This window comes from Siphateles boraxobius, unplaced genomic scaffold (assembly GCF_051911475.1).
Source record: "Siphateles boraxobius isolate OS27281-9 unplaced genomic scaffold, OSU_SipBor_1 16, whole genome shotgun sequence".
Taxonomy (NCBI): Eukaryota; Metazoa; Chordata; class Actinopteri; order Cypriniformes; family Leuciscidae; genus Siphateles; species Siphateles boraxobius.
Window position 1 is genome coordinate 13,190,138 of NW_027508766.1, and position 24,734 is coordinate 13,214,871.

At 37.7% G+C, this 24,734-nt stretch overlaps 2 protein-coding genes across 2 annotated transcripts; both read right to left on the reverse strand.

Annotated features, from left to right (window-relative positions):
- LOC143738916 (arrestin domain-containing protein 3-like) lies at nt 1-5,854 on the reverse strand. Its single transcript, XM_077230988.1, has 3 exons — nt 5,711-5,854; nt 86-222; nt 1-4 (listed from the first exon to the last, which is right to left on the reverse strand). Exons 1-3 carry the CDS (start codon nt 5,852-5,854, stop codon nt 1-3), a joined length of 285 nt encoding a protein of 94 aa, XP_077087103.1.
- Nucleotides 5,855-14,005: 8,151 nt separating this feature from the next.
- Nucleotides 14,006-24,055, reverse strand: LOC143739273 (arrestin domain-containing protein 3-like). Its single transcript, XM_077231631.1, has 7 exons — nt 23,188-24,055; nt 22,835-22,876; nt 20,754-20,814; nt 16,427-16,574; nt 16,128-16,224; nt 15,488-15,744; nt 14,006-15,042 (listed from the first exon to the last, which is right to left on the reverse strand). Exons 1-7 carry the CDS (start codon nt 23,447-23,449, stop codon nt 14,701-14,703), a joined length of 1,209 nt encoding a protein of 402 aa, XP_077087746.1. The 5' UTR covers nt 23,450-24,055; the 3' UTR covers nt 14,006-14,700.
- Between the last annotated feature and the right edge of the window lie 679 nt (nt 24,056-24,734).

Genomic DNA, 24,734 nt, shown 5'->3' on the forward strand with positions numbered 1-24,734 from the left:
TCACCTGCAGCAATAATAAGGAATTAAGAGACAACATAGGCTATCAGTAATATAAAAATAGACAAACTGAAATATGCATAGACACTTCAGTTTATGCAGCTTTGACTGAGAGCTACACAGGTCACCTTGCATATAGCCAGTTGTGTCTGTTGTTGCAGTCAATGACATTTTCCCTGAGCTGAATAGTTTCATCTTCTTGTCTCGTGTGCCAGATTGTGGTTGCTGTAGGAATCAAAAAAAAAAAAAAAAAAAAAATTATATATATATATATATATATATATATATATGAAGACCTCCGATGCAAAAGCCTCTAAAAGCCACCTATGTCAAAAATAATAATATTGAGTGAATGCTCTCTGCACATAGTTCATCAAATACTTTCACTTCAAACTCACTAAATCCCAGCTTTAGCCCATTCAGAAATGTCGGTTATTAGGTAGAAACCTATACATAGGAGCCTGATAAAAATGTTAATATTAAAGAAAAACGTTTGACAGACTTAGAGGCTTTTGATAATTATTTGCTTTTAGAGGAAATGTAATTCTAGTTCCCTTTCAAAGAAACTTGTGCTGCGTAGATTGACGCTGTAGGAATGCTTTGCGTGATTACGTCTTGAAGCACATGTGTAATCAGTCCAATGGTGTGGCAGAACGTCAGAGGCGGGTGACATCACAAACCAGGAAACTATAAAGCCTGGCCAAACCAAGCAGCGCTAGCTTCTTGATAGTCTGAAGTAAGTCTCTGACAGACATGTAGGAGGTATGAGAAGGTTACGCAGCATCTCGTTCCTTCTTCAGGGAACCGAGGTTACAGTCGTAACTGAGGCGTTCCTTTTAAAGGGAACTCGCGATGCGTGGATTGACGCTGTGGGATGGTCTATCCATTTTTGAAGAAATTGATGGTAACATTTTGGAAGAAACCGTACAGCACCTTAAAACATCAACCTACGCCCTTGACGCACTTCCCACATCTTTTTTCAAAAATGTGTTACACAGCTTAGAAGCAAATCTCCTAGAAGTGGTAAATGCCTCACTTCTCTCTGGGAGTTTTCCGAACTCCCTGAAAACTGCAGTTGTCAAGCCCCGCCTGAAAAAGTGCAATCTGGATAAGACCATATTAAACAACTATAGACCGATCTCAAATCTTCCTTTCATTGGCAAGATCATTGAAAAAGTTGTCTTCAATCAGCTTAACAAATTCTTAAGCTCAACTGGACACTGACAATTTTCAATCTGGTTTCCGACCGCACCACAGCACAGAGACAGCGCTCATAAAGATAATAAACGATATTCGCTTAAATACTGATACAAGCAAATTATCAGTGCTGGTACTACTTGACCTCGGTGCTGCATTTGACACTGTCGATCACAAAATACTTCTTGACAGGCTGGAAAACGGGGTCGGGTTTTCTGGGAAAGTCCTAAAATGGTTCAGGTCATACTTGGTAGGGAGAGGTTATTATGTGAGTATTGGAGATCATAAGTCTGAGTGGACATCCATGACATGCTGAGTCCCTCAAGGCTCAATTCTTGCGCCACTCCTATTCAACCTGTACATGCTCCCAATGAGCCAAATAATGAGAAATATCCAAATCACTTACCACAGCTATGCAGACGATACACAGCTCTACTTAGCCCTATCGCCTAACGATTACAGCCCCATAAACTCTCTGTTCCAATGCATTGATGAAGTAAACAATTGGATGTGCCAAAACTTTCTTCAGTTAAACAAAGACAAAACTGAAGTCATTGCGTTTGGAAACAAAGATGAAGTTCTCAAGGTGAACGCATACCTTCAGTCTAGGGGTCAAACAACTAAAAATCAAATCAGGAATCTTGGTGTGTCTCTGGAGTCAGACCTTAGTTTCAGTAGTCATGTCAAAGCAATAACTAAATCAGCATACTATCACCTGAAAAATATTGCAAGAATTAGATGTTTTGTTTCCAGTCAAGACTTAGAGAAACTTGTGCATGCTTTCATCACCAGCAGGTTGGATTATTGTAATGGACTCCTCACTGGCCTTCCCAAAAAGACCATAAGACAGTTGCAGCTCATACAGAACGCTGCCGCCAGGATTGTGAGCAGAACCAGAAAATATGAACACATCACACCAGTCCTCAGGGCTTTACACTGGCTGCCAGTAACATTTAGGATTGATTTTAAAGTATTATTACTGGTATATCAATCATTCAATGGCCTAGGATCTCAATACATTGCAGATATGCTCACTGAATATAAAACCAACAGATCACTCAGATCATTAGGATCGCATCAGCTAGAAATACCAAGGGTTCAGTCTAAGCATGGCGAGTCTGCTTTTAGCTATTATGCCAGCCGCAGCTGGAACCAGCTTCCAGAAGAGATCAGATGTGCTCCTACAGTAGTCACATTCAAATCCAGACTCAAAACACATCTGTTTAACTGTGCATTTAATGAATGAGCACTGTGCCACTGTTCGTCCGACTGTTTGTACTGTATTCTATTTTATGTTTTTAATTATTCTGATTTCTTTTATTTCTGTATTTTATCTTTTACTCCAAACTGTTTTTATTATTCTGATTTCTTTTGATTATTTTAATTTCTTCTATGTAAAGCACTTATATAAAGCATATAAATAAACTTGCCTTGCCTTGCCTATCCCAACGCTGTCCTGTTTGAAACTGAAAAACAGTTTCCCTGTTTTGGGGGGCTGGGGTACATTTCTATGGCCCCTTTCCCCAGCAGGGTTTTCACTTATTGTTCCATTACCAGAACCTGCTCGGGCTCACCACGGTGGATAGGACCCCCATAAACCTGGGTGGGTGAGACCCGAAATGTATTTGATAACAGTTCTCTATTGTTTGCAGGACCAAACGAGAAACATTTTGCAGTGGCTTCCTCACTGCCAAGAATTCTACTAGTGGAACTAACCTCTCTGGTGACTGGCTTCTGGTGTTTGTTGAGCAATCAGTCCGGCGCCCTGAAGCGGCAGGGAACGACCAAACTGACTGCTTTAGAACCCTTCTCGGAGGGGGCGGGCATCCCAGGACCCCTATGTTTCCGGGTGGACACTGAAATGTGCTCGCCAGAGACTGCAGCGCCCTGAAGCACACAAGGTGGCAGGGTTGGCAGAATGGCCCCCTGAGGGCACAGAAGGGAAGCGGGCACTGTATGATGAGGTATTATCCACTTTGCTTCGGAGGGGACTGCCTTCACAGGCCTGAAACCTTGGGTGTCAGCACCTCTTCCCTGCAGCCTTCTTGGAAATAATGACGGTCCTCAGATCTGTCTAACCCCTCGAAGGCTGCGGCTGAAAGTACCTTCCCTATCCTCAGCCTTTCTGAGGGGGAGCTCACGAAGCAACGCTCTGTTTTTGTGTGGCACGGTGTGAGGAGCTGGCTGATGTTTGGGGCTGATCCCGTCCAGCAGCCCCGGAGACATGAGAGCGGTGGCAAAGAAGTTTGCGGCCTGTTTTGCGGTCTCCTGGAACCTCTCGACGACTGAATTAACAGCGTCGCCAAAGAGGCCAGAAGGTGACAGGGGAGCTTCCATAAGGAAATTTATATCCTTCTCCTTAATAGCACTAAGATTAAGCCACAGATGTCTTTCAGTGGCCACCAGGGCTGCGATAGAACAGCCAATGGTTTTAGCCGTCTCCTTGATGGCCTTGAGCGACAAATCTGTGGCTCGAGCCAATACCCCCGCCCTCATCTCATCCATGTCTCCTAACAATTCAGCCTGGTAGGCTTGCAGCAGCGACATTGTATGCAAGCATGTTGCAGCCTGACCAGCCGCTACATAAGCCTCACCCACCAAGGCTGATGTTGTTCTCACTGGCTTGGTGGGTACCTAGGGTTGGGTACCGTTCACATTTTAGGAATAAAATAAGAAAATGCATTTCTATGAAATGTTTTGTTTTCCACACACTCTGTGTTGTGAATTTTCTAGTAATCAAATGAAGACATAAACATTCATTTAATTTATATTTTATATCAAATTAAACTTTTTTTTTTAAAACAACATGCGGCACAATTGAGCTTTATACTGTTAAGATTACAACATAGAAGAAAAAGTGTGATTTATTATTATTAGTGTTAGTTTATTATTAAATTGAGGTATCTCAATTCTACTGTACAACAGTAATATATTATCAAGTTAAACCAAACTTTTATTTTGATGGGTTGTGGTGAAGACCTTTGAGTTTCCGTGTGTATATTATATAACGATAGTTTTTCTTAAATGAAACTGTAAAATGTTATGAACTTGAGTGCCTCTAAGAGCGGCTCTGGAAATGCATTCATGTTCTCATATAGTGTGATAGGAGAGGCTGAAAAAAACTACGAGCGTCACGCGTGCTTCAGTTTGTGTGTGTGGTAAATGAAACCGTGTGTGTGGTAAATGAAACCGCGCATCTGCGCTACTCATTCACACAGAGACACACAGAACATGCAGGCTTCGTATTTAAATAGTCTTACTCTCGCGTTCTCACGTACCGAAATTTGGCACGATTGATTTAATGTGAATCGGTACTCGGTTGTACCGACGTAATTCGGTTGGTGCCATTAAAAGTAAAGAGTTCGGTACCCAACCCTAGTAATACCGGGGCCTATAGGAAAGATGACGATTCGGTGAGAGATAGCGTGCAAGTGTCTCTCCAACTTTTGGCATCTCCCGATAACCGTGCTCTTTATAGTCTACTATAGACGAGTAGTATGTGGTTTGTGCACTATGACTGGTTTATTCCACAGCCTTGACACCTCAGTGTGGAGATTTTGGGAAAAAAACAGAAGGCCCCATTGAAGGTTGTGAGCACGATGGCAGGAAACGTCCATCCTGTTTACTTTTTGTGCGAACGTCCTGCTGGCCAGTTAATGCTTATCCTGGCGACAGCCTGCGTCACAACCTCAACTAGCTCCTCATAAGCATGAGACTGAGGTGGCAAGTCTCCTGCCTCGACACAAACAACATCTAATTCCTCAGAACTAGATAGCTCTAGCATCTGTGCCTCAACCGAGGCGGAAGAAACCGCAGCGTGTGATTCCAAACCCAAGCACTAGATCTATCAGGTGAAGGCAGAGATAAGGTTGGGCCCGTCTCTAACCCCTCTGATAGAGCCATTTGTGAACCTCATGACTGCGAACCTGAGCATCCTCGTCAAAGAGCACCAGGAGGGATCGGAGTGTTCGCATAATAAGCACCTTACAGTGCTCACAGCCAGTGCCCTCGAGCACTGACCGTGCATGTTCTTCACCCAAACAAACAACACAAAGGTTGTGTGTTTCCCCACCCGTAAGATAACGCGGGCAGGGGGGCACAGACACTCAAAATTGATGCTTGCTCGCCATATTGTACTTTTTTTCGATAGACAGACAACAACAAAGACAAACGGTTTCACAGAGAGCACTTACTGAAGACACAGAAGCTAGCGCTGCTTGGTTTGGCCAGGCTTTATAGTTTCCTGGTTCGTGATGTCACCCGCCTCTGACATTCCGCCACACCATTGGACTGATTACACATGTACTTCAAGACGTAATCACGCAGAGTGTTCCCCACAGCGTCAATCAACGCATCGCAAGTTCCCTTGAAAGGGAACTAGAATTACATTTCCTCTAAAAGCAAATCATTTAGATCACATTACTTGAGTTTTGATAACAGTATAAGCAGTTACACAATCTCTCTATTTATCAATGGATGAGCGCCAAAGAGTCAAACATGGTATTATGATTCATACCAGTAAATGATCATTGGTCCCATCATTCCTGGGCAAAAAGGTTAACTCCCCACATGTAGTAGATGTTAACTTCCAAGACCTCTCCAGCTTTACCATCAAGACGTACCTAACCCAACCATAATATCCTTCCAAAGAAGCAGGCATATTTCTGAAATTAAGGTAAAAATAAAAAGCTTTAGTTTCTCACAAATAACTGACAAGTATTATATAGTGCATAATATGGTAATGTAGGTGTTTCGAGTTAATTAGCTGATTAGAGTGTGGCACCAGGTGTCTTCAATATTGAACCTTTTCACAATATTCTAATTTTCTGAGATACTGATTTTGGGGTTTTCATTAGTTGTCAGTTATAATCATCAAAATTAAAAGGAATGAACACTTGAAATATATCAGTCTGTGTGTAATGTATGAATATAATATCCAAATTTCACTTTTTGAATGGAATTACTGAAATAAATCAACTTTTTGATGATATTCTAATTATATGACCAGCACCTGTATTTCCCTCTAACCAAACTTCACAAAAGAAAAGAAAATACATTTTCCCTAAGCAATGTTTTTACTATAAACAATAAAAAAGTAAAAATTTCTTAAATATTATATATCCTACAAATGGAATATTTACAAAGACAAGCAAACAAATCAGTATAGGGCAATATTAAAATCAGGACATAAACTGGCATTAGTTGTAATCGCAAATGTCCAAACTAGTCAATCACACAAAATATCTTTCAAAGAAGCAATCACACAAAACACTTTCTCAAATCACTTAAAATGGCTAATATACTCCAAATACTAACAAATAAGATCAATGGCAAACATAGCAAGCGAGCAACAAGTCTGACAACTGTTACGTCCAAGGACGTATTAATTTGTGTATTACTATTATGATTGTTTTCTCCTGAACCTCTTCGATTTACTTTATTTCTGAAAGTGTGGGTGTGGTTGTGTGCCCTGAGTTTTTGTTTGCTTGCTGTCTCTCTTTCTCTACTTGCTCTCAGGCCTAATCATCAGCACCTGTAACTCGTTTGTGAGACACACTTCTCCCCTGCTCCAGACTGAACTGTTGTGGAATATGTTTGCTTCTGACATTCACACGAAGTAGTTGTGAGTTAGCGGTGGCTAACTAAGTTTAGCAAGTGACCTGTGTTAAGTGATCTCGATCTCATTTCCACTAAGAATTAAGCAGAGGGTATGTGTTCTTGTTAACCTGTTTAGTTGTAACTTTTATGAGGGAAGCTGTAGGGGGTGGGTGCCTTTTTCTTTTAATAGTGTTTTTGTATAGCAAAGGAGTTGAGGGAAGTTTATGTTGTTTGTTTCTTTTTGTTTAACCTTTTTAAGGTTAGTTAGAACTCCTCCCAAAATTGGTTAGTGGGTTGTTTTGTTTGTTATTTTAGGCTTTGCTCTCCCTTGAGCCACTGTTCCCTAGTAACGGGTCAGTTGGTGTTAACGTCGTTGACGAGGACACACTTTTTTTAGCCGATCAGCAGGCAGACGCGATTTAGCGCAATAACTTGTAGCTGTATATTTTCAAGTGATAATGCCAAAGTGGCATAAATATACAGTAATTTGTGTCTACAGTAAGTGAGATCGTAAGCAACTCTAAAAACGTGGATTACACATGTGGGAGATGACTTGCCTGCTCTTAATAAATATAACTAACTGAGAGCACAGTTGAATGACTTGAATTGAAATTGAATATGGGATGACTCCTGTCCATGGTCATGTGGCCTAACCAGACATCTGCAACTTTTACACCATCCCGACTGCACTCTACTCGTCCCTGACAGCTGCTGTAAAAGGTTTGAACGATGAATCAGTTTTGACAGCTAAATTGTGCGTTATGTTCTGCAGTGTGTACATTCAAGGGTTAAAGTCTTCGGATAATTTTTTTGATTGCTGTTTTGACAGTGGACTTAGTCATTGCCTGGACATTTTTATTTTATTTGATCATCATTTTGTTTTAAGGAGTAAAAAATAATGCTTTTCAACCTTGAATGACATGGCAATAAAATGATATCACATTATTTTGGCAGTCAAATTTTGATCGGGTTTTCTTGGAGTGGGTGGGTTTTGGTGAGCTTTTAGGCTGGAAATCACCGTCCCAATCTGGCAACACTGCCAATGGTAAGAGATACAGACCCTCTCATCTCCCTAATATAAGACCATCTCTAGTAGTAAGTCTGCATTAATCAGTCTTCTTCCTGGACAGAATACAAACAAAACACTTCCCACACACTGAACAGAAAATAGATAGACTAGACTATAGGGTTAACATTAAGGCTGTAAGGCTCCCTCCAGGAGCTGACCCACCGCTCTTCACATTTTGTAGCCTATGTCTCTCTTGTGTGTCCGACTGGAATCTGATCTAAAATTATTGTCCACATTGTGTATCGCAATTGTTCAGATCTGATTTGTGTGTCCATGCCACTCTTTCGTTTTCCAGAATATCTGCATTGGTTTCTAATGCAATGGCGTTGTGTTGGTGGTCCGTAGTTGCTGAAGTACTTGCTAAGCGAGTGTCTGTGGTAGACAGGTTCCGATATGAAGACAGGGTTCTACAGCCCCTACTTCATTGTACCCAAGAAAGGTGGTGTGTTATGGCCAATCTTGGACTTGCAAACCTTGAGTCGGGCCCAGTGATGCGCAGGTTGATCTAAAATGAGCGGGTGCCTGCGGTCACCCGCGGTTACGAGTCATCCGAATATATTTTTAATGATATTCGGGTCGCGGTCGGTCAGATCGTTTGAAATAAAGATGCCAATTAAACCTTTAAATGCGGGACAAAATGCCCGATTTTCCCACACGTTGATCTGAGCAATGCCGTTGTACCATTTTAATAGGCTACTTTTAAACGCATATAGCTCAGTAATGTCAGTTTTATGTATTTTCTGAGAGGGGGCGGGATTTTTGTTGGTAAAGTCGGGGAGAGACGCACACTTCGATTAGACTGGATAAACACATGCAGCATCTTAATTGTTAAGAAAATGAAACGAAATAAATGAATAAATCAAGCCTTTATTACATAACACTAGGCTATATCATACATCATACAGAAAAAGAACAGTGCTTTCACACTTTTCTCTCAGTTGACCTGCTGATGAATTCTTCAAGCAGGGTCGAAACATAAACATCGCACACCACACCGCACCCCTAGTTCCTACGTCTATGGCCCAATGACGTTACGATGAGCATTTGCTACTTTTAAAAAATGCGGGTCAGGAAGCGGGTCGGGTACAATATTTTCTATCTTTTTTTGCGGTCCGAGTTGCGGGCGGGTTAGTTGAAAACGTCGGCCGGGTGCGGGTTGTTTATACATTTACCTGCGCATCACTGGTCGGGCCCTGCACAAGCTCCCGGTCAAGATGTTAACGCAGAAACGCATTTTCAAATGCATCCGTCTCCTAGATTGGTTTGCATCGATCGACCTGAAGGACGCGTACTTTCATGTCTTGATTCTCCCTTGACACATTCCGTTCCTGCACTTTGCGTTCAAGGGACAGGCATATCAGTACAAAGTCCTACCATTCGGGCTGTCCTTGTCGCCCCGCGTCCTTATGAAGGTCGCAGAAGCAGCCATTGCTCCACTCAGAGAATGTGGTGTTAGCATTCTCAACTATCTTGACGACTGGCTGATTCTGGCTCAGTCCCCGGATCAGTTGGGCGAACATAAGGACATGGTGCTCAGTCACCTCAGCCTGTTGGGACTAAGGGTCAACTGGGAAAAGAGCAAACTCTCCCCAGTGTGGAGGATCTCTTTTCTCAGTATGGAGTTGTACTCGGTCAACCAGACAGTGTGACTAACAGAGGAGCGCGTCCGGTCAGTGTTGAACTGCTTGAGTACGATCAAGAGCAGGACAGCGGTCCCACTGAAACTTTTTCTGTGGCTCCTGGGGCATATGGTATCTGCAGCCACAGTAACGCCCCTCAGGTTGCTTCAGATGAGACCGCTTCAGCACTGGCTTCACGGCCGTGTCCCGAGATGGGCGTGGCAGAGCAGCACGTACCGGGTGCCCGTCACACCGCACTGCCGCCAAAACTTCAGCCCATGGTTGGACCCTTCGTTTCTACGGGCAGGTGTTCCCCTAGAACAAGTGTCCAGGCATGCTGTGGTCTTCACAGATGCCTCTGCCACCAGGTGGGGAGCCACGTACAATGGGCATGCAGTCTCAGGTCTGTGGATGGAGCCTCAACTGCATTGGCGTATCAATTGCCTCGAGTTGCTTCCAAAAATCGCTTTAAAGGGAAAATATTAAGCTCTGATTGCGATGTGTCTGGACATTACATTGTTCTTGTTCTTAAACTTTTTTAAATGTTAATGGTTTTAATTCACAAAAGACAATAAGGCCTTTTTTGACAGATTCGGTGAACTTAAGTGTTCATATGTTGAATAGGTATCCCAATTCTTATTTAATGTTTGGAGGTGATTTTTAATGTAGTCCTGGACAGTACATTAGATAGATGGCCCCCACACATTGGTAGTCCAACTCCTATAATTAAGTTTATGGAGAATCTTTTCTTAATTGATGCATGGAGAAAATATAACCCATCACAAGCATCATTTACTTGGAGGAATAATTCATTATCAAATCAGTCTAGGATTTATTATTGGTTAACATCCAAGAATTTAGAAAATATTACCACTGATATACCTTCTCCATTTTATTTTAAAGGTACCCCCTCACACTATCTCTATAAGTGTTCCCTTTAAAATTGTGGAAAACTTAAATAGAAAATCAGCATACTGAAAACTGAATAATTCAGTACTTCAACATGATGAGATAATCACAAGCATAGAAAAATTAATCTCATTAATCTTATTGGAATAAAGCAAAAAAATATAAAAATTACAGTTGAAATTGGGAGATTCTTAAATTTGAAATTTGATTTTTTTTTATATATATATATAGGAAGTAAGCAAAAAATAGAGTGAATGATGAGGATAAAATATTAGGCAAAATTTTCATCTTATCTAAAAAAGTAGAGGAAATGTCTCATGTTGCATTTGGACAAAACAGAACTTATTGAGCAGAAACTTAAATTAAAGGAAATTTACAAAAGAAGGGCTGAAGGAGCCTTTATAAGATCTCAAAGAAAATGGCTTGAAGAGGGCGAAAAGAGCTCTGCCTATTTTTTTTAGACTTGAGAGACAACAAGCCAACATTCTACTAGTGAGTTTTTTCGAGTCCTTGCCAATGCCCCTTTTAGACAAGAAATGATTGATGCCATAAATGATTTGAAAAATAATAAGTCTCCAGGAATGGACGTTTTAACTGCTGAATTTTATAAAGCATTTAGAAAGACCATAGCTTTTAGAAAGACCTTTTTTGTTTGAAGTTTTTACGGAGAGCCTTAAAAAACCTTTGCTTCTTCCAACCCTGTGTCAAGGACTTATCACCCTTATTTCAAAACCAAATAAAGATCCCATTTTAATTGATAGTTGGCGACCAATTACATTGTTAAATAATGACTATAAAATAATTTCTTAGGTTTTATCAAAAGGACTGAAATGTGTTTTAAACAGTCTGATTGATGAATGTCAGAATGACAAAAAAGACACATCTTTAATAATAAATGTTTGGTTTAGGATATTTTAGATTATTCTGACTTCATCTCTAATGATTGATTCTCTTCTTGGACTATTATAAAACTTTCGGTTCCTTAGCACTTGAGTTTTTATTTCAAACCCTTCACAAGATGGGATTTGGTGAGTCTGTTTGTAGATTTATCAAAATGCTTTATGTAGCACTTGTCTGAATTATTAGCAGTAATTTAGTAGATTTTCTTTTTACTTTAATTTTATAATACAGATAAGATTTGAATTCCGTCAGAAGAATTAGGTATCAATAAGGAGACAGCGGGTTATCATGAGAAGTAACAGACAGACACAAGATTAATTTAGAAATATAATTGGTCTCACTTGAAAGAAAAAAAAAAGGATAAAATAAAAGAAAGTAATTCAGGAACACATAAACAAAATCGACTATGAAAATGTCCAGCATGAGTGCACTCTTGTCGGTGTTACCAGATATATACCCACATAGTCAATTCAATACTCAGAAAGAAAATAGAAAATAACAGACAAGATACAACAAAAGAGAATATAATCTCTCTCTTAAAGACCCTCAAGTATCTCTAGTAAAATTCCAATGTCTCTCAAATCTGGGTTTTGGTTACACCCTCAAAAAGGAAAAAAAAAGTTCTTAAGATCAAATTTGTCGTGCTTCCTCGACTAGCACTGGAAACTCAAGGAAAGGATATCGGCCTCCTCTCCACGACGTGATGTCTTCTCCCTTTTATAGAAATAGGGTTGGCTCGCCATCAAACACGGAGTCTACAGGATGTCACAGAAGGTCGTGCAGGTCTCCACGATATCATGAAGAAAGAAAAGAAAATAAAACGGGAAAAATACAAAGGAGAAAAAAACTGGCCTCTGAATCAATAGCTTTCTTTCTAATACAGACACGTGGCAAACAAAGGCAACGGTGAACTCTTTATGATCGATTTTTCTTTTGCTCACACACAGGCGCACCTCAACTACAGGCGTTCGTGCTCATAAAATGGCGTCGGTGAACATGTAGAATGTATTCCTCTATTCAGTCGGCTTCTTCAGAATTCAGAATTCATTAAATTAATCAAATCTCAACTTTCTCATACCGTTTACAAAGATTTGTTAATCTAAGACTTATCAAATGGATCACGACGATCAGATTGGCTCTGCTCTTCTCTTCTGTCATTGCGCATGCTCGTCGACACCCATGGCGCAAATGACAGAGCTCTCATTGGTTGATCACCGAGTTTTTTTTTATCTAAAATGAATTCGCATATTTATTCTTTTTTTTATATTATTCTTTTTTTATCTCTTATCGACTTTTATTAAGGGAACAGATCACTAAATGTATAAATTAAATTACTTTTATTTAACCTGTTACATTTACAATAATGGAAATAACTCTATTAAATTCAGCAGTGGCACCTCTCCTATATTTGCCCTGAATTGCGGAGTCAGGCAGGGATGCCCAATATCTCCATATTTGTTCCTGATAGCTACACAGCTTTTAAATGTACATATCAGAGAAAGCCCTTTTAAAGGAATCACCATTAATGATACTGAACTGATAATAAGTCAGTTAGCCGACGACACTGCCTTGTTTTTGAAGGATGTCTCAAGTATAGCATTAGAAACTCTTAAGCCCTTTTCCAAAAGCCTCAGGTCTTCATCTTAATATTAATAAATGCGAACTGCTTCCGGTTAGCAACTGCTTGGAGTCCTCAAGTTGTAACATCCCTGTATAGAAAACATCACATATTTGGGAGTTAAAATAATTAAAGAAAACAAGACTAGGTGCACCTCCAATTTTATCCCAATAGGAAAAGACACGCAAAGTAGCCTACTGAATCATTAGTTTAGACGATAATTTCAAAACCCATGGTCTGTGTTAGGAATATAGTCCCTCTATATATTTTCTCTCAACTGGGTGGCATAGAATTTCTTTTAATGTGCAATTATAAAATAAAAACTTCCAATTAAACTCTAAATTATATCAAAAAGCACTTGCTGCTTGGAGTCTCATTTACTAGCACAACTCTTCTCCCCAAAGATTCTTTATCTGGAATAACGGCAATATTTTGTAAAGGAATAAATCTTTATTTTTTCACAATTGGTTTAGCAATGGGCTGCTATTAGTAAGTCAGTTATTTAATAATGGAGGAACTTTATTTGAGTTTGCAGACTTTATCTCAAAATACCACATGCATATTACAATAAAATAATTTAGTGTGGTTAAAAAGGCTATACCTTCTGGGATGGATATGCTTTTTTAGAAATGGTGTCTATATGTCTGCCTCTGTCTGTCTGTCTCCTGGACCTGAAAATACCCCAGTTGGTTTGATTTGCTTTTCCATGTTAAAATCTAACAATTATAACATTAGATCCCTATTTCTAAAAGAGAATATCTCTACTCCTTCTGTTCTTTTCAATTGGAACATCTCTTTAATGGTCGTTGCCACAAAAATTCCTTCTTAAAAATAAGGTTAAGGAAATCTCATACAAAATAATTTAGTCTATCCTACCAAGCAATTTTGGCAAAAATGTAAAGGGTATATTGAAACAAAATATTCTTTCTGTGAAAGTTCTATACTGAAAGCATGTATCATATATTTTAGTCCTGCCAAGATACAGCGTTTCTGGAAAGATGTCGAGAGATTCATTGCTGATAATATTTTAAATACTTTTCTCTTATCCTCTAAATATGTGATATTAGGTCATTGCATTAAGGACCATTGCTTAAAGGATGCTGGTTTCATTATGAATTTTATTTTATTTTCTATGTACATTTTATATTCACAAATGTCAAACAAAATTTTACAGTGCTTAAGGAGATTAAAATGTGCATAGATGTGATCTCAAAATGTAAAAAATAAAGCAATTAAAACAACTGCAATATGCTCTTCATTTAACATTTTCATATGAAAAGTATGTGTTTGCACCCTCTCTGTTTTTTTGTGTAATTTCTATTGTATTGTTAAGCATGTGATGTAGTGTTCTGATATAATATAAAAGGTACCCTTGTACATGCTATTTGTTGGAAAAAAGCATAAAAAAGGAGTAATGGGATGACAGATCATAGAAAAGTGGACATTGACGGCATTAGCGGCCCACTGTCTTCCTTGCTAGAACAGTAGGAAGTAGTTACAGTGGTCGGAGACATTTTTAAAAAAGTTTTTGTACTGCAATAAAGGATAGCAACGTTTTTAGACCTGCATTTTTGGAGCACATTGGAAAAGGGTGAACTGAAAAGTACTACAAAGGCCAAATAAACCTGACATCTCAAAAACTGCAGCTTATACTGTACATTCCTTGTAAAATTAAGAACAGTCCTAAGTTTAAAGAGGCACTATAATAGGCAACAAGCTTGAATTCATGCAGATAAAACCATGAAGTTATAATTGACAGAAGTGGTAGTCAGAAGTTTTTCTGGTGAAGAAGACTAAGGCACATAAGGAGAGGATTCTTTAGTGCTCTGATTTGGATCATAAACTGGTGCAGATTGAGGCGGATAGAAAACAGGCAGCGTGGCATTTGGATTTGGGTAAAGCCCTGCAGCAGCTTCTGGATAGGGCAGTGCTGAAGGGTGATTCAGATTAGGGTAAACTTCTGCATATGGAGGTGGTGGTCCACCAGGATAGGGCACAAGGTTAGGCTGAGGTGGCGGATATGGCTGGAATCCCCCAGGTGGGCCTTGCCAGGGAGGACATTGTTGGTCAGCTGGAAGAATAACCACAGGGAACATAACTTCTGGATCTGAGGCAAAAGACACATCCAGATAGACCTGAAAAACAAACGTGTACAGAATAGTTCAAGCGAACTGCGAAACTATGTGTTGAAGTTGCAAAGGAGAGAAAACATATGTCTTGTATATGCTGTAAAATCAATGTTGTTATAGTCTCTTCTCTTTTACCACACACATTAGAAAGCATTTGAGAAATTTGTGACAATTAAAGGAATAGTTACTACTTCCATTTTCTTTTCTTTAAATTCTTTCATTTGCTCACCATTATGTTGTTTCAAATCTTTATGACTTTATTTTTTCTGCAGAATAGAAGATATTCTGAAATTTGAAGAATATTTCAACGGTTTACAAAATATCTTCTTTAGTGTTCCAAAAAAAGAAAGAAAGTTGTACAGGTTTAAAATGGCATGACGGTGAGTAAATTTTAATTTGGAGGTGAACTGTCACTTTAAATATAGCAATACTACGGAGGATAAAATAGCACCTTGAGATCGTACTGCACTTTTATAATTCTGCAGTTGTCAATGGTGACAGTCAGGTCACGTGGAAGGTTTATGTCCACTAAGGATTTTGTCTTTTCTCCAGATGGGATGCGATCTTTAGTTTCTTTGACTATATCCATAAGTGCTTTATTAGTGCTCCTGCCAGCAATGAAGGTCTGATTCTGCTTGAGGCTGTACTTTAGCTTGACGTCACGAGATGAAGAGTTGTCTATATCAACAGAAACTCTGATTGTTTCACCTGCAGCAATGTAAGGAATTATAAGGAATTAGAGACAACATTTATCAACAATGGAAAACAAATACAAAATGACTATGGCAGGGTTTTCCGTCCAAGTTGCACATTTTATTTATGTAAAAACTATTTGCAGATAAAGCAGTGTTTTCATTTAGTGTGTTTAGGAGAACGAAGTAGTCACATTCAGAGAAACTGGAGATAAATATCAATAGAAATGGAAGTTAAATAAATTTTATGTGCATGTTGCGGTTTACATCCAGGATTTTTATGTAATATCTCAAAATGTGCATACAAATATGTTGATGGAAACCCGGCCATTGGCATTACAGGCTAGTGTCTTCAGTTTATGCAGCTTTGAGTTGCTTAAGAGCTACACAGCTTATCACCTTGCATATAGCCAGTTTTGTCAGCTGTTACTGTCATTGACATTTTTCCTGAGCCAAAAAGTTTCATCTTCTTGTCTTCTGTGCCAGATTGTGGTTGCTGTATATGTATACAAAAAAAATAAAATAAAATTGAAAGTAAACTAAAATTCCATTATTTTCTATAAGCTCTAGGTCACAAGCAAATGGTTTAAATCAAATTACATAAGTTCTGATAACAGTATAAGCAGTTACATATTCTCTGTATTTAGGCTATCAAAAGATGAGCGCCAAAGAGTCAAACATAGTATTATAATTCATACCAGTAAATGATCATTGGTCCCATCATTCCTGGGCAAAAAGGATATTTCCGTACACTTAGTAGATGTTGACTTCCAAGACCTCTCAAGCTTTACCATCAACACATACTTAACTGAGCCATGTTGTCCTTTAAAAGATGGAGGCATATTTCTGAAATAAGGTAAAATAAACATCTTTTGGTTTTCAGAAAAGACTGACAAGCATTATAATAGTGCATAATATGGTCCTATATGCACTTTAGCAATTGCTGCTGTATGATAAGTTTTAATTTATTCCAAATAACTTAACTTTTTTTTTTATAATAAACTTTACAACTTATTTTTTTACTTCACTTAACATATCAAGAATATTATTAGATGAGATATTCTAGAATAATGAGCAATGAAAAGGACTGACATCTGCTTTATCAGAAGACGATGATGCAGGGGTCAGTTTTGCTTATAGGGTCATTTGATGTCAACTCAACCAGAGGTCTCCATTTTTTTTCTGTTAAAAGGAATACATAAATGAAGAAAGCCAAAATAATAAATTTCACTAACGTATATTTACTGAGTAATTCACTGTTTTGTAAAGGGGGGTCAAAATGACAATTTTCACCTTTGAAATTATGACTTTAGAAAAATAGCAACATCATTATTTAATTTTTTTACACAGAGATTGGTAGATCTATTTGTAAAATCTGTTTACTTTAGCAATCTTTGTGATATTATATGCCAACAGTGACAGTTCAAAAATGGGAAAAGGCACTTCTTGTGTTTTTTCACAAGTTTGCATGACTGTAATTCAAGAAGCATTACATATATCTTAATATCCTTCTTGTTCTTGTCAAACTTTTCTGTTGGCATTTTCATTTTAAAGGCCCAATCTGATTCAATCCCAGAGATATGGGGATCTTAATGTGGTTCCATGAGAAAATTGGTCAATTGTACACATTTTTTAGTGGTCGGAAACATGTGGATCTCTTTGCATACAACTGATACTTTTCCCTTTAAAGAGGATTATCTGAACAACAAATAATGTTGAAACTAGAACTGCATCTCGTTTCAACATAATTACATAGAACATACTTGTCTAGAGTGCCATAAAAATACTTTTTCCGAAGCAATGGAATCTTCATTTTTAAGGCCCTATATGGTTCAATCCCAGATATATAGGAATGTCAATGTGGTAACATGGAAGTTACACAATACTGCATATTTGTACTGTTGGTAGTTTCAGAAGCTGTTAAAATGAACAAAATCCCATCTTCCAAATATCCCTGAAACTGATTCAAATATAGATTCTCAAAAATAGTGCCTCAACTTTCCACCATTTCAGTGAGTTTTTGCCACTCAGACAGGTATATCCCATGTAATTTTGTCGATAACAAATAATGTTGAAACTAGAAATTGATCTCGTTTTTTTCAGCTGTATTAACCAATTTACTCATGGAGCCGCATTTAGATCTCCATATCTCTGGGATTGTGCCATATGGGGCCTTTAAAATGAAGATACCAAAATAAATGTTTGTTAAACACCAAAATATAAAAGGATATTGAGAAATCTTTAAAAAAAATTGAGTTACAGGCATTCAAACTTGGTGCAAAAAACACAAGAGTTTTTCCCATTTTTGAACGGTCACAATTGGCATGTAACAAAGCTTGAACATATTCAACTAATAGATCTACCAATCTCTGTGTAAACAAAAAAAATAATGTCATCTTTCTAAAGTCATTTTTACCCCCAGTAATCTGGCTCCAAATTTCAGGTGAAAATTGTAATTTTAACCCCCTCTACAAAATAGTTGATTACAGTCAATATACATCCATATATTTAATATTTTGGCTTTCAACACTATTTACAGGGTTCCCACTCTTTCATGAACACCAGATTCAAGGACTTTCAAGGACTTTTTCAAGCACCTTGGCTTTTATTTTGTATCAAGCACAATCAAGACAATAAAGCTGGGTTTGTTACTGCCAATCTGGACAGTTCCAAAGACCTACTGTATATCATCACTGCAATAAAATCCAATTCGGAGAGAGGGCTGGTACAGTGTATGAGAGAGAGTGGGTTTGAACCAGATATGCAGTTTGTAGCTTTCTTATTCCTGCTTTTAATATTTATTTAACACTGTTTTCTTTTTCATGAACCCTTACTTGATTAAAAATATTATGAGAGAATATGCAGGGTTGCTGCACTTTTTTTCAAAAGTAAAATTTAAGGCCTTTTAAGACCTGAAGAAATAAAAATTAATACTGTACATTAGAGGTGAGCAGTGACAAAACATATCTCAATATCTTCAAAGGTTTGTTGATAATAATAATTAAATATTTTGCTGAGTGTGTTTTTGTGCAGGTACCATGGCTGGTTTAGGTTAAATTAATTAAACTGATTTTCAGGGGCATTTTTTACCTTATATAAGGGCATTTTTTCTAAACTTATTAGATGTATCGCATCGCCTTATGTCAAATTCTAACTTTTCAAATTATATTCAACTTGAATAATAACAGTATAGGGCAGTTCCCAATCAAATGAAATCATTAACAAAATCCATCTTTGCAGTGTAGAGGTGACACAGAAGCGGCATCAGTAGTGGCATTCATATATTTACATATTTAAAGATTTTTTTGATTCAATATTTAAATATCAAATTATTTCTAATTTTAACTTGAATTAAATATTACTTTGAATATGAAACTAAAACCGTCTGAAATATGAACCTTGAAACAAGTAACTGTCTTAATGAGCGAGTCATTCATTCAACCGATTCGTTAAAACGGCTGATTTTTCGAAAAAATTTCGTCTGTGGCATGGAGACTTGGTTATGCTGTGGTTTCATTTAGACATTATCTTTGACAAAATAAAGGAAATATTGTGTCAAAACTGTAACTCACAATGTTACGTTTATTTAGCTGTTGCATAAAATAAATAGCACATTTGCAATCGGGTTGATATTTGGGGAAAACGGCAGTCTTGCTTGTGTGATATTTAATATAACTAGCCTTAAGCACATAAATAGGTAATTTCACGCAAATTCATCTAAAAGCCCCAAATTTGGCACAGATGTAGCTCAGGTCATACCCAAATGATTTAGCTAGGGCGCCGGAGCCAGCGACCCTCGGAGCCGAGATGGCGGCCAAATCCAATATGGCCTCTGCCCGAAAAGGGTTCCGGCTATAACTTTTGAACCACATGAGTTACAAATACAAACTTAATATGTTTTTCAGCTTAATTGATCCTGGGAAACACATAGGAATGTTTATATTTATGACCCAGTATATCTGGACCCCTTGATCCTCCAATTCCAATATGGCCGCTGTCCAAAAAAGCAGTTTAGGCTGTAATATGGCGCCTTACAACCAAATTGCGCAAATTCATCTGCAAGCACCAAATTTGGCACAGATGTAGCTGAGGGCATACTGAAATGATTTAGCCAGGGCACCCGAGCCAATGGTCCCTGAGACCAAGATGGCTGCCAAATCCAATATGGCCGCCACCTGAAAGTGATTCGTCTATAGCTTTTGAGCCATATGAGATACAAATACAAGCTTGATGTCTATTTTACCTTTTTTGACCATGGGAAACCCATAGGAATACTTACATTTATGATTGGGTATATCAGGACCCCCCAAATTCCCTAAATTCAATATGGCTACTGTCCAAAAAAGGGTTTTGGCTACAAATTTTGACCCAAATGCGCTACAAATGAGGATGTGTCTATCATTATGTAAATAATAAGATATAAATATAAATATAATTATAAATAAGGATTATGTCTATCATACGATTTAAATATGAGGCAAAAACTCATCGGGGCAAAAATGCCTGTGTAACTTGAATTGTTGTTGAATATTTGTGAACATAAATGTAAAAGACCTAAAACCAATCAGAGCGATGAAAGAGATGACGCTTCAATGTCGCCGTGCTATCGTCATCGTGTAAAGACCATCTCAACGTTTATGTTTGGTGTCTTGATTTGGAAAAATTGGAAATGGGCTTGAATGGGCTCTTGGCCAGACGGACTTGCAGAGCAAATCTCAAATTTGGAGGAAGTTCGTCAAGGTTTTCCCAGGCTAGCAAGTGTCTGAAATTAAAGTACTTTCAAGAAATGTGGGAATCCTGTATTTGTTTGTCTTTCTTCAGAAAAAAAAAATATTATCCAAATCAAAAGTTTAAACTGGGAAAGTTTCCGAAATATGGTTGATTTGGCATGGAATGACCCTTAATATTTAAATTCTTTATGTTCTTCTTTATATTGTGTTTATCGGCTATTTTTTACTGTTGACGTATTTACACAATATAGAACAACTACCATTGAAGTGCCATAGATTGTGTCTTATAACTCACTGTTGAGGCAGCTGAAAACTGAATGGAAAAACATGACTCCCTGGTCTAATCACTGGTCCATCTGTGAAACATAAGGCATGTTAGTATGGTTTAAAAGAGAGTCGTGTGTGTTCCTTTTTCAAAAAGCATAATTAGTCTAATGTCAGCAAACAATCTTTTCAGGTTTCCTGCAAATTTTATGTCATTTAGTTTTATCAGTGCTTCCACTACATTCATTCTGTGGTGGCGGGCCGCCACACCAAAAATCCTCCCGCCACGGCTGCAGCTTCTCAGTGATGTCCAATATTGTGCGCACTATTCTGTGTTATAGTTATGCCCCACTAAATTCATAAAACATAGTAAAGCACCATAAGATTTTTGTGCACTATATTCCAAGGTTTCTGGAGCCATGCAATAGCTTAAAGTGAGGTACTAATGAATATTTAAGTTGTTAAGTTAAAGGTGTATTGTGTAATATTTCTGAGGATCTATTGACAGAAATGCAATAACATATAGTTTTACTGAATAATTAAGTAAACATAATTTCTTAATTTATCCTTGTAAAGAAACCTCATTGCTGAACTGGCTACTCTCTGCTGTCTCAGACGATGACATTTTCCTGTTGGCCACCGTAACTTTTGTTGGTTGCAATTCGTAACTTCACCACTAGATAACGCTTAAAATCACACACTGCACCTTTAATGGAAACTTATCTCTCCTCATTCATTCTCCATTCACACAGCGCATCGCGAAAATTATCGGCCGAAAATGGCATTTTTGTTTTTTGGCCGAAAGAGAAAAAAGGCTGAAAATATAAGCCGAAAATAGGAAATGAAACGACCAGTTTCATTCTCGCGCAGCTTGTTTAGTAACTTCACGAGCGGGTCTTTTCCGCTCAGTGTGTGCGTCGCACTCTCCGTTCTGTGTGTGTGTGTGTGTCTCGGCGCGCTGCGCAGCGCTCTCTGCTAAATGTTCCGCTCCGTGTTTGCTCTGCGCCTTCTGCTCTGTTGTTCACGGCCCAAACGCTCCAATTATGTACCGATCACGCACTGGAATAGCAAAGTCCGCTCAAATAATGTGATATTTCTCAGTAGTAGACTTCTATTTGCGAGAGCCCCCCTCCTGAGCTGGTAACAATGGTAAAATTACCTGCTCTGATCACATGCTCTGGTAATAATAGCTTTGTAGGACTATAGGCCTAATTTATTTTGATAATTAGTCAAACAATAAATCTGTTAAATCTAAGTTGCATAGAACTGAATAAATAATAATATATTGATGTTTAATATTATTTTAATATATGGCTATTTTATGTCCAATATTTGTGGATATTTTCCTTTTTTTCCTCTGTGTTTAATTTAATTAAGTGATTCTACATTTAAAAATTGATGATAACAAACTTATCGGAATGAGGTTAATTGCAATTAATCACAGCAAATTGTGCGATTATTTCGTTTTTTTTAATCGATTCACACCCCTAATATATATATATATATATATATATATATATATACATACATACTTACATATACATACATACATATACACACACACACACGCATGTACTTGTTTTTCATCAAAGTATTTTGTAACAATACAAAGAGCAAGGTGGAACATTTGACCTTTTATTTGTTTTTCACTAAATGTTCAGATTTTATAAAATGATTGTGCATTCAAGATTTTTCTAAAATAACTTTCAGCTGTATTATCCACTAAACTAATTTATAATACTATTTTTGCCATATATTATGAATATAGCCTTCTCTTACTGTGGCACTTTATATCTTTGCAAATAAATATCTTGCGTAATATGTTTTGATGGTGATGGTTGGTTTTAATTTTTCAATTCCTCCGAAAGTGGCCCATGTGTGTGATTGCTCGTGATTCTTGGGTAAGGTTCAATGGGAATATAGAATATATATATATATATATATATATATATATATATATATATATATATATATATATATATATATATATATATATATATATATATATTCCCCTGTGGAAATAGGCTGCCACCACAGCTGGAAAAAATCCTAGAGGAAACAGTTTATGTCATTTATTTATTAGTGCAAGGTATATGAAAACTCATCACTTACACGTCTCTCCACTTATAAGAGTGGTGTTCTTTTCGCTTTGTCCTTTAGGCATCACAGTAAGAAATAGAAGAAGTTAGTTATTTCCCAATCTTACCACACACACACATACACACACAGAGAGAGAGAGAGAGAGAGAGAGAGAGAGAGAGAGAGAGAGAGAGAGAGAGAGAGAGAGAGAGAGAGAGAGAGAGACTTATCTTATTTTTTATTTATAAGAATGATCTGCCCCTACTTTGATTTGTAAGTTCACTATGAGCATTTATTTTTTGCCATTAAATTATTATATATTTAAATGATGCACACATTCTACAAATAGCCTACTATATGATAATTTAATATTTTGGGCAACTTACCTTTTTTCGAGCTCTCCTGAATGAAGTATTGCTTTAGTTTGAAGTATCTCTCATGGTCGCTGTAGGTTGTTTCGTCATCCCCTGATTTTTCAGTCCAGCTCACGTTAGCATCTCCCGTGAACTTCACAAAAAAGTTATCCACCTTTATTTCTTTAGTAACTTCCAAAACAACTCGCCCCTCCACAATGTCACCACTAGTAAAATTATTGCTTTCATTAATGGGGTCGTAATGGAGAATAAGCTCTTTGATGGATCTTGACATTGTATTATTATACACACAGCAAGTGGTCTCGCCTTCTCGTAGGTGAAGCAGGAACAATATTCTTAGCACGGGTTGAGGGCGTGACGCTTCTTACTATTCATTGCCTGGTTCGCTAGCATCTACTATTGAGAGTGAGGAGTTGTCGTCATGGCACAGAGCCCCTCCCCTCGATATCACGGGATTCTCACCCTCTCCGCCATGTTGGCAGGATTCCGGCGGCAAAACAAGATTGTTTACGTGTGTTGTTAACTCGGTAGTAGAGGAGGTTCTCGCAATTCCACACTGTTTTACCATGCCTGGAAGTCACTGCTGCGTTAAAAACTGCTCCAGTACCTCACACGATACATTTGGAAAACATAGGAAGAATGGAATACATTTTTTTTAGGTTACCGAAATGGACACAGCATCAGGGAGAGCAAGTCTCTGACCTGACGAGGAGACGCCGGATTGCTTGGTTGGCTGATGCCTTTGATAAGTTGACACTGTTTGCTGTGCCTTATCGAACATGTGCAAAAGTGTTGTTTGAGTGCCTTGTTCATTACTTTTTTATTTCTTGAAATAAATGCTTGAAACAACTTGATATGGCTTAACAATATTTATCGAGAACTGAATATATATGTATTTTTTTCGGACAACATAAGTTTCATGGACAACATAAGTAATAATAATAAAATAACAATACTGTTCTTAGTGCAAAAGCACAAATATCTTGATGCCGCTTCTCCAAATACCTTTATAATCTAGACGTTTGATATCCATCTTCTTTGAAATTCTGGCGTATCCCGCAACTTGGGCACATAAGACCTACTTTATTATACATGTTTCGCTATGTTCACCCTTGTCTGCATTTTTTGTCAGCCTTGCAGCGACATCATCACTTCCGGTTTTTTTGTTTGTTTGTTTTTCAAAATAAAACTGCCAACTACTGTACTGTTAACAAAGTTGCTCAACAATCTTTTAATGGTGTATACCCATTTTTTTTATATGATTATTATTAACAAAAATAATAATAATAATAATAACAAAGGCATTTCTTTAAATCTGCTATCAGCAACAATATAGCCTAATTGTTTATATTGAATTAAATAAAATGTTTCCAAATAATGTTCTTAAAATAGTTTATACATAGGCCTACTTTGTTTTTCTACTATAAACTCTGGATGACATATCATGATTCCTATGATTTCACCCCTAGCTCATTTCTAAATAAAGTGAGTATTTTCCTTATATTTGTTTTGAGTGCATTTTAAATACAATTTTGATCTTTATTTTTCTTATTTATTTT

Bases quoted from the DNA above. Each gene is read 5' to 3' on its own strand.
- LOC143739273 (XM_077231631.1), bottom strand. From the start codon at position 23,449: ATGTCAAGATCCATCAAAGAGCTTATTCTCCATTACGACCCCATTAAT. The intron at 20,815-22,834 runs GTAAGTGATGAG...TATGTTTCACAG, and splicing joins TCTTATAAGTGGAGAGACGT to ATGGACCAGTGATTAGACCA. The intron at 16,575-20,753 runs GTGAGTTATAAG...ACCTTATTTCAG, and splicing joins AGTTTTCAGCTGCCTCAACA to AAATATGCCTCCATCTTTTA.
- LOC143738916 (XM_077230988.1), bottom strand. From the start codon at position 5,854: ATGCCTGCTTCTTTGGAAGGATATTATGGTTGGGTTAGGTACGTCTTG. The intron at 223-5,710 runs GTATGAATCATA...TGATTCCTACAG, and splicing joins GGACCAATGATCATTTACTG to CAACCACAATCTGGCACACG.